At 39.3% G+C, this 16,557-nt stretch overlaps 1 protein-coding gene across 1 annotated transcript in view; it reads left to right on the top strand.

The window, feature by feature from the left end:
* KCNH8 (potassium voltage-gated channel subfamily H member 8) overlaps positions 1–9,840 on the top strand; it is a 369,341-nt gene extending 359,501 nt beyond the window's left edge. The window contains exon 16 of the mRNA XM_077809313.1: positions 9,133–9,840. Within this exon, the coding sequence (XP_077665439.1) occupies positions 9,133–9,840 (708 nt within the window). The remainder of the gene's footprint in view (positions 1–9,132) is intronic.
* The last annotated feature ends 6,717 nt before the right edge of the window (positions 9,841–16,557 follow it).

The raw sequence follows: 16,557 nt of genomic DNA, 5'->3' as shown, positions 1-16,557 counted from the left end.
GTCTGAGGTGAAAGTAGTTTGCAAAGAACAGAGGACCCTTTGGCAAGGCACCTACATGTCATAACACTTCACCCCAATTAAAATATAAATAAAATATATATATATATATATACACACACACACATATACACACACACACATTGCTGCTGGCTACCAGTAACCCTTTACCATCAGCATAAAATATGTATTTTTGCATCAAGATCAAAAGTAAGTCAGCAACTAAGAAAATAACTGCTTTTATAGAAGGTAATTGCATTACAACAGTTCACTAGTGAAATTAAACTACTCTTACTTTTTGTATGAGGAATAGAGAAAAAAATCCCTCAAGCAAATGTTCACTACAGCCAGCTGTTAGTGAAGAAAAAAAGCAATCGTACAGTGATAGTTCTATTTTTTGTCTAGGTTACAAGTTGGAAAGAGAATGGAAGTATTTTAATTTAGATCTCCACAAAATGAAACCCGCTTAGGCAGAATGGATAAAACTGGAGCATACAGAGGTTATTCCTCAATTAGTTATTGCTTTTGTATGCCATTTATGTAGATCCCGCCGTTTTAATGTAAAGTACAAAAACTACTGAAAATCTCCATTTAATGATCTTGCCCCATTTAAAATTTAAGGGCCTGATTATTTTATTAACACTTGGCCTTTTTATATTCATAATTTGAGGAAGAAAATACTTGCAGAAGTTTGTCATTTAGATGTCTCAGTACATGGTTCACAGGCGCAGATATTTAGATGCCAAATGACCTCAAGAATCTTGTATTCGTAACTGCAAGTGCAAAGAGTGAGGGCCTGCTGAAAACCAGGCCCCAAATGCCCACTTCAATTTACAAGAGATAGATACATCACCTCTTCTGTATGTCATGTAAGTAAAGTACCTAACCAATATCATCACTTCCAAGCGCACACTTCTCTCACTGAACTGAAAGACAATAACCAGGATGATGTGTTGCAGTCAAAAAAGTATTATCTATCTGCTTAAGGAGCACTTACTAGAAGTATTCCTAGCTGTTTTTAATTTTCAGTTTTCTTGCTATACAAGTTTAAAATATTGTAGCCAGTCATGCATTTTGAGTTCACATCATGAAAATACATTCACAGGACTATGTCACTGCTTTGTTTACTCCGGACATTGAATTAAGATTGTTCATTGCATCAGATGAATCATGTTTGGAGTTTAAAACAAACATGTTTACATCTGGCGGCAACATTATACATGTATCAATAAATAAATAAATAATGGGGGGCAGGGAGAATGTACATTTTAAAACAAAACAAATGGATATCAGGCTGAAAAAATGCATATACTTGGTGTGTTAAATCAGGGATTGGCAACCTTTGGCATGTGGCTGGTCAGAGAAATCCGCTGGTGGGCTGGGATGGTTTGTTTACCTGCAGCATCCACAGGTTCAGCCGATTGCAGCTCCCACTGGCCCCGGTTTGCCATTCCAGGCCAATGGGGGCTGCAGGAAGCGGCAGCCAGCACATCCCTCGGCCCGCACCGCTTCCTGCAGCCCCCATTGGCCGGGGACAGCGAACTGCGGCCAGTGGGAACTGCGATAGGCTGAACCTGCAGATGCTGCAGGCAAATAAACCATCTGGGCCTGCCACCAGATTTTCCTGAAAGGCCACATGCCAAAGGTTGCCAATCCCGGTGTTAAATCTTTGTAAATTGGAATGTTCTGACTGGAACCCATGAAGATAAAAATGGTAAACCAATACTTTGTTTCTAATAACTTCTGTACTTCTGCAAGCAGTATGTAGTGTACTGTGAAAGTTCAATTTGTAGCTTGAAAACTCATCTGGTTTAAAACAAAATCTCTTCAATGAGCCAGACAAAAAGAAAAGTTATTTAGCACCATGATAGACACCCAAACAGTTTAGTTTTGGCATCCCTTATCCTTGAATTAAAATGTTTTCTAAAACAAATTAGGATTTTTTGAATTAATAATGGGAATTATTCAGTGCAAAAAAGTTACATGAATGCAATACTAAGTTTGCATAATTAAAGTCACAAAGTCAAGAAATACAAAACCTTATATTTTGTAGAGCATTAACTTTGTGCATAATGGGACAGATTATCAGCGGGTGTAACATCGGCATAAATCTATTTGAAGTCTCAGAATCTCTCCTTGTGTTATGGTGTACATTTTACAACAGAAATATATTTTAACCAGCATACCAACAATAGAAATACTACTATTTATCTGAAGGACAGTCAAGTTCATAACAATGTTGGGGTTCATTAAACAACAAATCTGTGAATGAGAAAGGAATAAAACTTTAATAAAACAAACTGGAGAGTGTGTCTGGTGAACTGCTGCACACTGCCATGCAGTGTTCTCAACCCCCTGCCTCCAGGGCACATCTCCAAATTCCTATGTCCATTATACTGTCCCTTATGTGAAGGAGTCTCCCTAAATTATAATCTTTTATAAACATTTCTCTACAAAGTTAACGTTTTTATAACCTTAAATGCTGCATTTCAGTGATGCAACCACTTTTGGGGAATTTAATCATAAAACCCTAGGTTACTTAAATTTTTGTTTTGCCTTTAGTTTCCTTGGTTTTTAAACAAAAAAGGAAAAACAGAGGTACTTGTGCTAAATAAATATTAGTATTTATATATATGAAGTTCACATCTCACTTATGAAAATGAAGTGTTTCTACCCTTGCTGCTGTTGGTCTGGAGATGGTTTTCTACCATTTCCCATTTTGATAGGCATAGACTACTGTCACAAAGACATTTGTTCTTTAACCATAGCTTAGTATTTGCAGGATATTAGAGAATGCAACAAAAGTAGCAAACACTCTAAAATCTCAGCCCCTTTCCATGCTGATTTCCTGTGAAGCCAGGCAGGGGAGACGTGGCAAAATCTGGACATGAGGGCCTGGATGCCACAGGAAAAATGGGGTTCTTTTGCATCATGGAAGAGGATTCCTGGACTTCATGCAGAGAGTCCCCACGGGTATTCACAGGGAAGTAAAGCCACAGGAGTGAGTCTGACTATAACTGGATCTGCGGGCCAGTCCCTCCACACACAGTTTTCTCTCTTTTGAAAAAGTAGAAATACAGGAGAACAGCAGCAAATTTCCGCTATCAAATTTGCTTCAGAAAGAGAGAACGCAGTGATATGCAGACCTGAGTGGAATGAAGCCTGAGGGAGAAAATTAGGCTAAATGTGAGTTTGGCACTGAAGGGGAGGGGGGACTCAATGGTGAGGGGAGTACAGCTATAAGGATAGTGTGGTTGGAAATGGCTCTGAACTGGCTGCCCCAATCCTCTGGCTCAGCACTGGTGGAGACCAGAGTGGAATAGAGGGACATAGTCCCCTCAGCTGGGAGTCCCCTTCCTGTCAGAGGAAGCTGATTGTACCTCATGCATCCATGAGTTGTAGGACATAGGGGTGAGACAGGCTATAGTGACAGGTGATTCATTCATTAAAACTGTCAATAGCTGGGTATGTGATGACCATTTGGCAATTTACCTATCAAGTGTGAATGAGGTAGATCTCACGAGACATCTCACCAAACCTTTAGGTAAGTCGGGGTGGAGTTCATGGTCACAGGACATGCTGGTAGCTAGCATAGGGAAGTGTAGGAAAGAGGTCCTGGAAGCTAAACTTAGAATAATGGGGAGGGGAGCATAAGTCCAGGACATCTCTAGTAGATTCCTCTGATGTGATTTGGCTCCATATGCAGAGCCAACTCTATAGGGAACCCCAAGCTCTCAATTGTAGATGACAAGATGGTTGAGCAAGGAAAAGGGTGTTAAATTTATTAGAAACTGAAGAGCTTTGAGTGGGCTGGGGGGCAGGTGAAGCTGAGCCAAAAGAGATTAGCTCAACCTTAACCAAAGAGGAATAAGACCGTTGCATGGAGATTTCCAGTTTCATGACTTATTTCATCTAAGAGCTGGCACAAAATTGCCAGATGAGGAGGAGCACACAGGTCATCTACAGACATTGGCTAGAGAGGTCAGTGATGCAAAGGTCACTCTGTATTTGGTAAAAAGTTAGGATAGAAATTACAGCTGATCCTGAGGAGGGACAGATTGAGATCTTATAGGTACATTCTAGGAAAATACCTGTAAGTAATTAAAAACCATCAGGATTATGTTTTGGTAAACAGGGTGCTCATGAAAGGGCCAGACAGGCAGATAGCCACTGAACAGGCATAGCAGAGGCAGGATCAATGACAGCATTCCCACACTGAACTGCCACTATGCTTTATTATAAGTTGGAGTAGCCACTAGTTCCGTTTACACCTCATTCAACCATTGCCTTATCAGCTGAAACTACTAAAAGGGGAGACAATTAACACTACGTGCGGTTTTGTTTTTTGTGATGGATACACATTGACCATAAGAGGAAAAGAACTGAAATGAGATGACAGTTTCAGTGGGCTACTCCACAGAACTGTATGGTGAAAGTCTTCCATGAAAGGGAATTATCTTAGGTATTTGGATTTGTTCTGACTCAGAACAAAAAGCAAATATTTCAAAAATTTTCAAAAGGGACATTCCCAGGGGCCCTGACTCAGAGACAGTCTGCCTGGCTAGCTGCCCTGGCAGCCCCAGTCTTGGAGCCAGTCCACTTAGTTGACTGCCCTGGGACCATGGACCCTAGAAGCCAAGGCTTGTGAGTGGGCAAGAAATGAGGCAAATTTCAAAATATTCTGTCAGAACCCAGCCTGGTTTCCAGAGACGACAGGGGCTGCATTTCTGGAACAGTGCCGCCAACTTCTCTGCTTTGTCAAACGCTAAGCTAACTTCTTTATTTTCTTTGGTGTTCAGAAGGGAGGAATGGGAGACAGATGCTAGGGCGAGATATACATCTCACAAGGGTGATAAAATACTGAAGGGAAATCAGAATTATACCAGAACATTTGATCAAGAAATTGGAAGCTAACAAGACTCAAGGGCCAGACAGGAATGTACCCCAGGCCCCTCAAGGAAGTGCTAATAGAGACAGGGAGTTTTAGCAGAGAAATTTAAAACTTTAAAGCTTTACATTTCTCTGCTAAAAATTCCTCTCTAAAGTTTCAGAGTAGCAGTCATATTAGTCTGTATTCGCAAAAAGAAAAGGAGTACTTGTGACACCTTAGAGACTAACAAATTTATTTGAACATAAGCTTTCATGAGCTACAGCTCACTTCATCTCTCTAGGGACTTCCTTGACAGATCCTTTATTGCCCTTAAGTCTTGTCTGATTTTCTAATCAAATCCACTCACGTGCTGTGTGTGTGTGTGAGAGAGAGAGAGAGAATGAGCAAGGGCATTACTCATGAACTAGAAAAGCTAATTTGGCTATTAACATTTAAAAGTGGTAGTAATAATTGTCAGCTGACATTTATATAGAGCTGTTCAACAAAAGTGCATCTGAATTTTCCATAACGAAATGAATTCACTTGCTGTTGAAGTGCAGGGTCAAACAAGCCATTGTTACCCCCAAAATCAGACCTAAGGCACCCCACTTTCCTTGCTGCAGATAATGGTGACGGATCAGCACTACTGATGCTGGACAGCGCCTAGTGCTGAACAGCTTTTTCAACACATAGAACAGCTGGAAAACCTTTTGTGTCAGCATAGAACAGTACACACATCGACAGTTTAGTACTAGCAGTAGTGAAAAGCTCTCTAGCCAATTGTAGTTGCGGGAGCAATGTGGATAATTACACTCAGCCCCATCCAAACTTGAGGTTGGCCATGACACCAGAAACACTCATGGAATCTATAAAAGCCACAAATGGCCAAAGCCTCGTGTATTACATCTCATCTGAAAGACAGGAAACACTGTTATGTTGGCAGATACTAATGCCATGCGAGAGCATTGCTGCAGAACTGTCTCAAACAGAAAGTTGCCACTCACTCACACCATTTCTGCTGCACTCTTGTGTTCCTCTTGGTGATTCCCCATATCAGAAAACATTGCAGAATTCTGCAGTAACTATTCCAAATTCTGCATCTTATAGTAGATTTACAGCTTTTAGGTGGTTTGTTGCTGTAGATGCTCTTTTTATAAAGGTCTCCCATCCAAACTCTGATCAGGCCCAACCTTCTGTAGTTTGTGGAATCCAATAATTTTAGCAGCCCAGTATTACATGACAACAGGGAAGATCCAAAAAATGACAGACCTACCGTGTAAACTTGATGTCAGCAGTGAGCAAATTACAAATTCCTAATTTACTCAAGGAGTGTCTGCTCAGATTTTACCAAAGGGAGATTATGCCTAACGAAATTTGTTGCAGAAGTAATACCCAAAAGCTCTGAAACTACTTATGCTACAGAGACCTATTTAGAAGCACATACAAGGCTAATCTATCAATGAATGTTGCAGTATAGGGAACAAGCTACTTACCAATAAATGTAGAAAGAAGTGGCTCATATATCAAAGATACTTGTGTTCCGGAACAGCTTGTTATGCTAGGTCAGACCTGTCACAAGGATTAATATTAGGACTGACTTTTTTCCCCCTTTATTTCAATGAACTGGAAGGAGGGACATGCTAGAGAATAATAAAATAAAAAATGCTGTTGGAAGGGGAAGAGGAAAATTTGAAACCAAGATTAAGAAGAAATATAATTCTAGATGTTGTCTTACAGCCTCTGAAGTTCAAGCAACCTATGTTCACATAAGGGGAAATTAATCTTACCGTTAGCCATGAACTGGGAACTCCGCAGAGTAAAAGGAGCAAAATCCACCCCTGAACAGGGAAGAGAGTAGGTGCTGACCCTACCTCCCCCTCAATGGCTGCTACCACTACCCACCAGCTAAAGTAGAGGACCCATGACCCCCTTACCCACCACTTCCCAGTATTCCCTGCCATGCCCACATATTTGGAAGCAGGTTGTGTACCAGCTCATGGTTGCAAAAGAAGTGCAGGAGCCACTGAATGGCTGCTTCGTTCCAGTTCTACAGAAAACCCAGACACCCCTTTGGAGTTCTGCAGCACAAAGGGGCTTTCTATGGGTGAGCTTTTCACAGGTGAATGTGACTCATTAACTTAGTTCAACCACATTTCCTGTGGGCTTTCATCCTTCACATTATCTCTGAAATTTAAGCAAATCTGCTTTATACCTGAGCATCCTGTCAACTGTCTGTTGAACCTTGTTATAAGCTGATATAAAGCTGACAGAGAAGCCATTTGCAGTGCATGCTAAGTTTTTAATTGGTTGTACAAAACTCAATTAGATTACATATCCTTGAGTTTTAGCTACTAGTACCTTATTTAACTACATATATATTATACACACACACACGCACAGACATACAATTAGATCATTCATTTAACAAATCTGACAGCTGTCAGACTTGACTCTCCTCTACTTCTGACCAGTTCCTCCTACTTCCTATTAAGCAGAATCATAAAAGCAAAGAGCCTCCCTTTTAAAAGGGAAATGTGATCACTATAAAAAAAAATACAAAATGCAGAGGAAGGAATGAACCTAAATGTGCTTTGTACTTTCCTTCCAAATTTCCTCTGTTCCTGCTCTTATAGCTGTAGAAAAAAATACAGTGGATGATCCTAATACTGCCAAACCCAGGCTCCAGTGCCCTCTTCAATGGATTTCCTGTAACTGTCTTCACAATAGTGAAGATTGTATTTCTGGTTATAAAAAAGTTAAGTTACATAAGTCACCTAACTATTCCTGGTCTCTTTAGTTTGGGGCAAAGCAAGTACTGCTAGGTTATCCTTTTCTATTTTTGAAAGTGGATGTATCCTTCTGAAAAGAAATGTGCAGTCATGTCTTGCTTTTGACAGATTACTTCCACTAACATCATCATATTTGCCAAAAGAAGCTTATTAACCTGTAGGCTTGATTCTGCTCACAATGGGAGTTTTGGAGGGATGCGACCTATATTTCTATTACAGGTTATCTAGTAATATTAATTTGTTGTTAACTTCAGTAATGTGCATAACCTCTTAATGAGTGGAAAAGAAACGTTACATTGAAAACATGATTAACACTTGGTGATGCCCTAGAATAATCTCTCTCATCAGTTGCCATCTCTGGCAAAGGCCCCCTTTGCATCAACATTTCCCAAACAAAAGCTGTGACTACAGCTGTGCAAACATTTCCAGTGAAACATGCAGCTACACTAAACCCACTTTTGGAGTTTGGATTCCAATTTGTAACTCAGGCTTAACTTCATTTAAAAAAATGTTAAACTTCCTGAACCTTTATCTCAAATTTGGGCACAGTCTATAGCAAACCTAGGCCTGATATATATAGCAAGTCACTTCTTAGAGACAGGCCTAATTTTTTTTAGAAGTAACTAGTGGTTTTCAATGCCTCTATTTTTTGGTTACCAATTTGAGCTACCTTAAAGAAGAGGTCTAATTTTCAGAGATCCAGGTACTCAGCCTTTTCTAAAGCTCAAGGAACCTTTAAGGCATCTGAAATTGGGGATGAAATAACTGACACTTAAAATCATTAGTCACTGCTTAAAATTTACATGGATTTCTTTACTATTAACACCATTTCTTGCATAGGTCTTTGTATACATTTTCAAAAGGATGCATCCTTCATCAGTATTAATATTTCCATATCATTCATGTCTATCTTTCAGACTTTTTCTCTTCCTTTTTTTTTAAAAAATGTAACCAGGAATGTTTTAATCTTTGTTGTTAGAAGAATATTGTTGCCATAGGAAATCCCCTCCTCCCCCTTCCGGGTTTGAACCTGCAGCCATTTTTATGTGTGGAACTTGTTTAAAAGCAATTGGAGTTATCAGTGTGATAGGTTTCCAGAACCTGCTTTTATTGGGTTTGTCTATTTTAAGCTAGGTCTGTTTTTCACCTGATCTCACTGTTACATTTTATGTTTCAGTATTAGTGAAGGAAGGAAGTAACACACATGATTAAATGTATGTGTATAATGTAAGGAGATACAAATGTAAATGGCAGGACTGTTTCTGATACATCACTTCTCTGCTTAGTTAAATGATATTTCTTTCTAAGCAAAGATACTGTATGATACTAGGCTGATACCTTTATAAAAAAAGGTGCCTTTCATCAAGCAAGAAAAGGAAATTACAGTGTATTTCGGATGTGTCTGTAAACCATTTATCTCTACATACTATATACTTTATTTCATGTAACTGTTGCTTTTTTGCCTGGCCTTGGCAGGTCACTACTTTAACTCAAGAGGTCTCACAATTAAGAAAGGACATGAAGAACGTGATGCATCTTCTGGAAAACTTATTGACATCACAGAAGCCTCCAAGGTTCTGTGCAGTGCATGGCACATCTATGAGTCCTACACTGGAAAGCTTACAGACTAGAATGACTTGGACTACACATCAACCGTGTATGTATATGCAAGCTGGGAATATTACTTGCACCAAAGCACAACTTTGCCATGGTAACACGACTCCTGACATTTGGAACAGGGATCCATCTTCTGTAGGGAGCAGTCCCCAAAGTACTGAATCCCATGTTCAAAATTCTATGGACAGTGAATTTTATTACACTTCAGGCCTTGAATATTCACCTTCCTGCTATCAGGTAAATCAGAAAGATAATTTGCAGTTTTTAAGATGCACCTCTCCATATTCGGATACTACCTTGACTCCTCTTCAGTCTATTTCAGCAACTCTTTCTTCCTCAGCGTCCTCCTCCTCAGAGACTTCATTGCACCTTGTGCTCCCCAGCAGATCCGAGGAAAGTAGCTTTAGCCCAGGAGCAGTCAGTTCACTAAGCTTTGAGAACTTGCCAGGATCTTGGAACCTTGAAGGAACAACAGGAGCAGTTTCTGCACAAACTTCTGAAGATTTCCCACTAGATGTTGTGACAAGCACAATGGATATTAAAGATAAGCAAGCCATAAATGTATAATGATAGACCAATAAGTGGTATTCAAAGCATGTTCCACAGCTGCCAGTTTAAAACTTAACCAGTACTGCATGAGTGCTTTGTATTGCCTTTTCTCTGGTCATCATGGAGACTTGCTAACGTGAAAAATCGGATTTTTAGAAAGCAAGTGGCTATGATAAGATATAACCAGTTCATACAGTAAGAAACAATTTCTAGATTCTAGAAGCATGTCGAAAAGCATTTTGTATACACAGATATAAACTTACGGTCTGTTTGGCAGACTTTTGTGATCGTCCAAAAGACCCTGAGGGTCAGAGCAGCTGGAAGTCTAGGACAAAAGAACTGTCATAGGAGGTTTTTGTTGCTTGAAGCAAAGGCTTTTCCTGAGTGCCTGATTGTTGTTCTCAAACAATATCCGTGGCACTGTTTGCTTCAGGTGATCATGGCTCCTGCTGGTTTATTTGTCAGTTCCGTGAAGGCAAAGGGGCAATTATCGCTGCATGTCATCTCCTAGACAATCAACCAAATAGAATTGATAGAGAGTGGTTAGTTGTCGCACATTATTTGTCATGTAAATGAAACCTCTTTATTTATCAAAAAATACTATTTTTATATACTTATATGAAATCTGTACCTAAAACTATTTAAAATATTTATAAGAATAAGGGTTTCTTTTCATTTGGTAAAAGCTTGCAGTTTTAACAAGAAATGCACTATCATCATGTAGTAGCTCAAACTATTTATTGATAAGACTATGTAGTTTAAAACTGGATCCCCTTTTATCTGCATGCTGTTTGCAATGAATGTATCCATGCTGGAGGAATACAAATAAAAGGTCGTATTTTATTTAAAAAAATAAAAACCTGGCATGTCAAGTCAGATATTAGTATTTTAGCATGTGAACTGTGCTATGCTAATGATATTCGAAGCCCTAGTTTTGTCCTATAGTATTGTATTACCGCCTCTCTTGTTAAAGCTGGTCCAGTGCTTCAATAGAATTTCTGTTTTCAGGGGGCTAATACCTTTTGGTCAACAAAATTCAATGAGAACTGAAAATTGGCAGGTAAAATTGTAAATTAAAAGCAATATTTTTAAACAAATTAAAAAAATATTTAAACTATTTTAATCAGCAAGAAAAGAAGGAATAATTAATCTTGAACTGTTTGTTTATCTATTGGTTTGTATTTGTACACCGAAAAATAGCTTTGATCTTTAGAAAAAGTTAAATTTGTCTAGTGATTTTTGTTCACAAAATTGTTTAATTGCTTTTGGTATTTTCAAACCATATTTTTTTAATGCTCTACATATTAACACTTTGAATAGTGACCGTGCATGCATAGCAACTCCTTTCCATGGAGATTTTTATATGAAATTTTAAGATGAATAGTGTAGATCATAAATACATGTTCATAGCAAATCTACATAATTATACACCCTTTATAACCTTTGATTATTTTAAATAAGGAAAAAAATCCTGTGAAATTATGTTTAAATAATGCATCAAATCCAGCAATGAAACTCCCACTGACTTCATGTGTAATCACTATTTTGATTTCACTGGGATTTTTATTTGAGTAAGAACCTCAGGACTGAGTCTAGTGTTATGGTTCTGATGCACTAGAGAGCACAAATTCACGCCAATACTGTGTTTAACTCACATCATTCCACATTATTATTCTCACTGGTGCAAATTCAGAACAAAGTGTCAGCATTTAATTTTGAACAGCTTGATTTTTGTCAGTGTGTCAGATCTTTAACATGATTCTTTCTAAGTAGTTTTTTCTATTGAAATATGTTAATTTGAAGTTAAATACAAAAGCAAGTATGAAATGAGCTACATATAGAAGAGATTAGAGAGAGAGAGAGAATAAGGTAATTGGTAGAATGTACAACAATGTATGTCTACAGCATTTTATAGGACTAGATTATCCCATTCTTTGACAATGCCCACGGAAAGGTAACTTACTTTAAAAATTCTTTGAGGCTTTTGTGCAGAGGAAGGAAAGGGGAGAGACTGAGACTGCAATCCCACAACAGACTGATAGTAGCATGAGCCAGTGCTATTTAGATCAGCCTTAACATCAGCAGAAATTTGCTACTACTTTAATTCACCCCCACCTCCCTCCAGCCAGCCATACATTTGATTTGTAGCAGAGTCTTTAGCATACACTGTTCACACAGAGCAGCTATCACTGACTTAAGATGTGGGGCAGCTATGCTGCGAGCTCCTAATTCTTCACTCCTTTGTTCCCCTTCATGGTGCGTAAGGAGAACAGAGCAGTAGGCCCACTGTTCAGAATAGGCACATTTCATTTCTACAATAGTTTGTCCAGTATTTGGAAAATTCCGTTCATCTTGTACTCTGGTCACTGATTCACGGCGTAGATACATTGCTTTTGCAGTTCCTATCAGCATCACCTGAGTCCAATTACAGATTCAGGACAGTCTTGCCTCTTTCATTTTATAAGCATAAATATATATATTATGTAGAATACAATGTCGAGGAGCTCTGAATAATTAGCCATGGTTTCACTGTGCATTGGACTCCAGCAAAATAAGGGAATGCAAGTGCAACAACTTCTACATTAAGGAGTTCAGATGATGGCATTTGCTCCATTTTTGCTAAAGATTTTAATTTTTTGTCTGACACCATATCTTAAAAAAATGCAGTAAACGACTGGTGTTTTCTTTTTTTCTGCCTTGCGGAGAGAAGGTCACATAGTAGAGGTCACTGACTGCAGCAGCTATGGTCACACTCACTTTAAACTCAATTTTCCCTCTCAAACAAAGTCCCCCAACACAGGAAGTGATCTACCCCAAACAAATCAAACAATCCCTCCTAATTAGATCTCCCCTAAAAGAAGCAAGTGCCCCCAAAACAAAGGATCACTCCCAAATTAAGTGAACAATCCCTCAAACAAACCAAAATATCAGTCTAATCCCACCAAAGCAAAACTCAATTTAAAAAATCCTGAAACAAAAATCATTCTCTCCTCCCCCACAATCAACTACTTCGACTTCCTCTGTACTTTGTTGCAGACTTCTCTTCACAGTCCGCTTGCATTCTGCCTACCAGATAGCCCTCCAACCAGCCTTGTTTGCTAATGAAGAGGTGTGCTGGTTAGAGCTGTGCCAGGACCAGATGTTTCAGGTTGCTCTCCAATCCAGCGGGGAGGGGGACATGTTTTGGATCGAACAAAATATTTTATTCAACCCAAAACAAATTCTTTCATTTAGTTTAAGCTTTATGCTTTTTCAATAAAATTGAAGCAGATTTACAAACAGTCATTTTGAATTGAAAAAGAAAATCAAAACATTTGGTTTTGAAAAATGTCAGAACACAATATTTTGGTTGTTTTGGAATCTGTGGGTTTGTTTTTCCAACTGAAACAATTTGGCAAATCCCAGAAGTTTTGCTTCACCTGAATCTGCATTTTTCAGCAAAAGAAAGTTTTGTCCAAAACAATTTCACCCATCTCTAATGCTGGTGGCTGCCCTCCTCCTAAATCCTTCAGATCAGACGAGTCCTCTGTCCCACTACTGTGACCTCAGATGAGCCAATGACAGCACCACTCTGTAGTGAAAGAGGGTGGCAGCTTTCTGCTTCAAAGACACAGAGATAGCTGCAAGGGAGCACCAAGCAGAGGGGAGAGCCTGTCCGTTTCAAGGGCGTAGGGTTGCCAGTTTTGCTTGGATGTATTCCTGGAGGTTTCCTCACGTGACAATCTCTAACTCCTGGAGACTGCAGGACAACCCTAGGCACATGCCATTCATCAACAGCACAAGAGGATTTTATTTTGGTAACTTTATTTTGTGCTTCGGTTGGCCAGGGATCTCCCAGGAGACTTCCCAGTATCTCTACAGGCCAGTCTGATTATTTAAAATAGCCAGAAGACTGGTTTCAATCAGAAGTAACCACCATTTAGGACAATGGAATTAAACTGCTGTCAAACTGGTGTGAGAGGAGAATCAGGCCTTTGTGCTTAAGGCATTTTGCTGTTTAAGATTTAGAGCCTAATCTGACTCTAGCCTGTATATCTGAGGGTATACACAACAGCATGCCACTTAAGTGGGCCGTCCTCTCACACAGGATCCTAACGTTTGTGAATTCTACATCGGAGAGTCATACCGGTTACTTAAGATAGGTGGAAAGCTTAGCACAGCAGGGTGGGTTAACAAAGAAAAAAGGAGCAAATAAATTATTTCTTTGGTACCCTCTAGCTGTACAAGTTGCCCTTTGAAACAGCCAGTTGCTAGTATTAAAAGTAAACTAGCTGTGGCCATACGTGCTGAATGTTCCCAGTAACTAGGCTGTGAGGAACATTTGGAGAGAGATAAGTTTTCATTTACAGATTTCAGAGTAACAGCCGTGTTAGTCTGTAGTCGCAAAAAGAAAAGGAGGACTTGTGGCACCTTAGAGACTAACCAATTTATTTGAGCATGAGCTTTCGTGAGCTACAGCTCACTTCATCAGCTTTCCACCTATCTTAAGTAACCGTTGTGACTCTCCGATGTAGAATTCACAAACGTTAGGATCCTGTGTGAGAGGACGGCCCACTTAAGTGGCATGCTGTTGTGTATACCCTCAGATATACAGGCTAGAGTCAGATTAGGCTCTAAATCTTAAACAGCAAAATGCCTTAAGCACAAAGGCCTGATTCTCCTCTCCCACCAGTTTGACAGCAGTTTAATTCCATTGTCCTAAATGGTGGTTACTTCTGATTGAAAAGTGAGCTGTAGCTCACGAAAGCTCATGCTCAAATAAATTGGTTAGTCTCTAAGGTGCCACAAGTACTCCTTTTCTGTTTTCATTTACGTGTCTTTCCAATTCTTTTCTTGCCGTCTGTTAAATCCTCTGACGCTACCTTGATCAGATTGTGCGTAGATTCAGTAGTAACAACCCCATCCATTCAAAGATTGCAAGGCAGGCCCCCAAAAGTGCTGACTGGCTTAAAAATCAGCAAATTTAAAAAACAACAATGAATAGTTTCTTTTGATTTGTGTTTTGGTTTCTGAGCATTTAGGTGTCGTGTTTCTAAGCTTTTCTCCCCAACCATGAAGGCTCTAAAAGGGGAGAATCTGATATAAACACAGCTTCAGGAGCTGGGGCTTTAAGACAAAACACCCAGTCTTATTACAGATTTCAGAGTGGCAGCTGTGTTAGTCTCTATCCGCAAAAAGAACAGAAGTACTTTTGGCACCTTAGAGACAAACACATTTATTTGGGCATAAGCTTTTGTGGGCTAGAACCCACTTCATCAGATGCGTGGAGTGGAAAATACAGGAGCAGGTATAAATACACGAAAAGATGTGACTTGCCTTACCAAGTGTGAGGTCAGTCTAACAAGACAAATTCAATTGACAGCAGGATACCAAGGGAGGAAAAATAACTTTTCAAATGGGTCACTCTCATTGCCACTTCAAAAGTTATTTTTCCTCCCTTGGTATCCTGCTGTCAACTGAATTGGTCTTGTTAGACTGACCTCACACTTGGTAAGGCAAGTCACATCTTTTCATGTATTTATACCTGCTCCTGTATTTTCCACTCCACGCATCGGCTGAAGTGGGTTCTAGCCCACGAAAGCTTATGCCCAAATAAATGTGTTCGTCTCTAAGGTGCCACAAGGACTCCTTGTTGCTTTTCCAATCTTATGAGACTCACAGGGGAACGCTCTAGTTCATGCAGACTGGAATGCTAAGATGTTACCAATTAATGTGGGGTGTTTTAAGTGAGTTAAGGAGTGCCAGAAGATTTCCCAGAGAGAGGGGGCATAGAGGGAACACATGGGAACTTTTTTCCTCTGCTTGAATGGCCCACACTTCCTGATTAGTGGGAGCATTCAGTACAATTACCAAATATAACTCTAATTTGACCTTAAACTTCAGCTATAATCACACCAAAGGCAGCACACGTTTGAACTTCAGTCCTTTATTTCAAATATGACTTTAAAAAAACAAAACCAACCCACAACCTTTCTGTACATTGTGTTTTATTTCAGCCCTAATAAAATAGGAAAATAGAAGCTCATGGCTGCTGAAAATCCTTGAGTTAGAGAATTGAGAAAGCCTTTAGCAGGTATCCAACAGATTCTGCTTTGTGCCATAAAATCTAAGCTTTCATTTAGAAAAAGACAAAAACAAAAGAAGTTTCTAGCTCTTCTGTTTACAAACAATCAAACCCTATGCACCATTTTCCTTTTAAGTCTGCATACAACGAAAAACAAAAGACAAACTGCTACATTGGATTAGTAGTCAGGGCTAACTTTGTACGCTGTAGGTCTACTTAAAGGCCAGCATTGTCAGACATTTCAACTTAACATATTCATCTCATTTGTCAGGATCTGTTTTGCACAGTTTGATGTTAGGTTTGGGTAGATGGTCCCTAGAAATCAAGGTGCACATTTTTAATATGCAAATAGTTGAACATTATTTGATACAGTGCTTAAAAATCAGAGTAAAAGCAGCAGGTGAACAAAAACATATTACATTACTTACAGGAAGTGGAAGGGATAAAGTTTACCTCCAGTCTAAAATTCTCTTCAAGTGGCAAAGCTCCCTTTTATCGCTTTACTTGTTACCAGTATTTGATGCCATTGAAGACAGCCGTCGAATGACAAGCCTTTCTCCCTTTAAAGGCAATTAAAACTGTTGTTGGACCATGTTTGCCAAATAGTTATCAATGTCATTGCCTGCTTATATTTTCCCGAAGAAAAACCATGAGCTTGCACTATACATTAT

The sequence above is a fragment of the Eretmochelys imbricata genome, chromosome 2 (assembly GCF_965152235.1).
Source record: "Eretmochelys imbricata isolate rEreImb1 chromosome 2, rEreImb1.hap1, whole genome shotgun sequence".
NCBI classification, from domain to species: domain Eukaryota; kingdom Metazoa; phylum Chordata; order Testudines; family Cheloniidae; genus Eretmochelys; species Eretmochelys imbricata.
The sequence above is the reverse complement of the archived record's forward strand: the minus strand, read 5'-3'. Positions and strand labels throughout refer to the sequence as shown.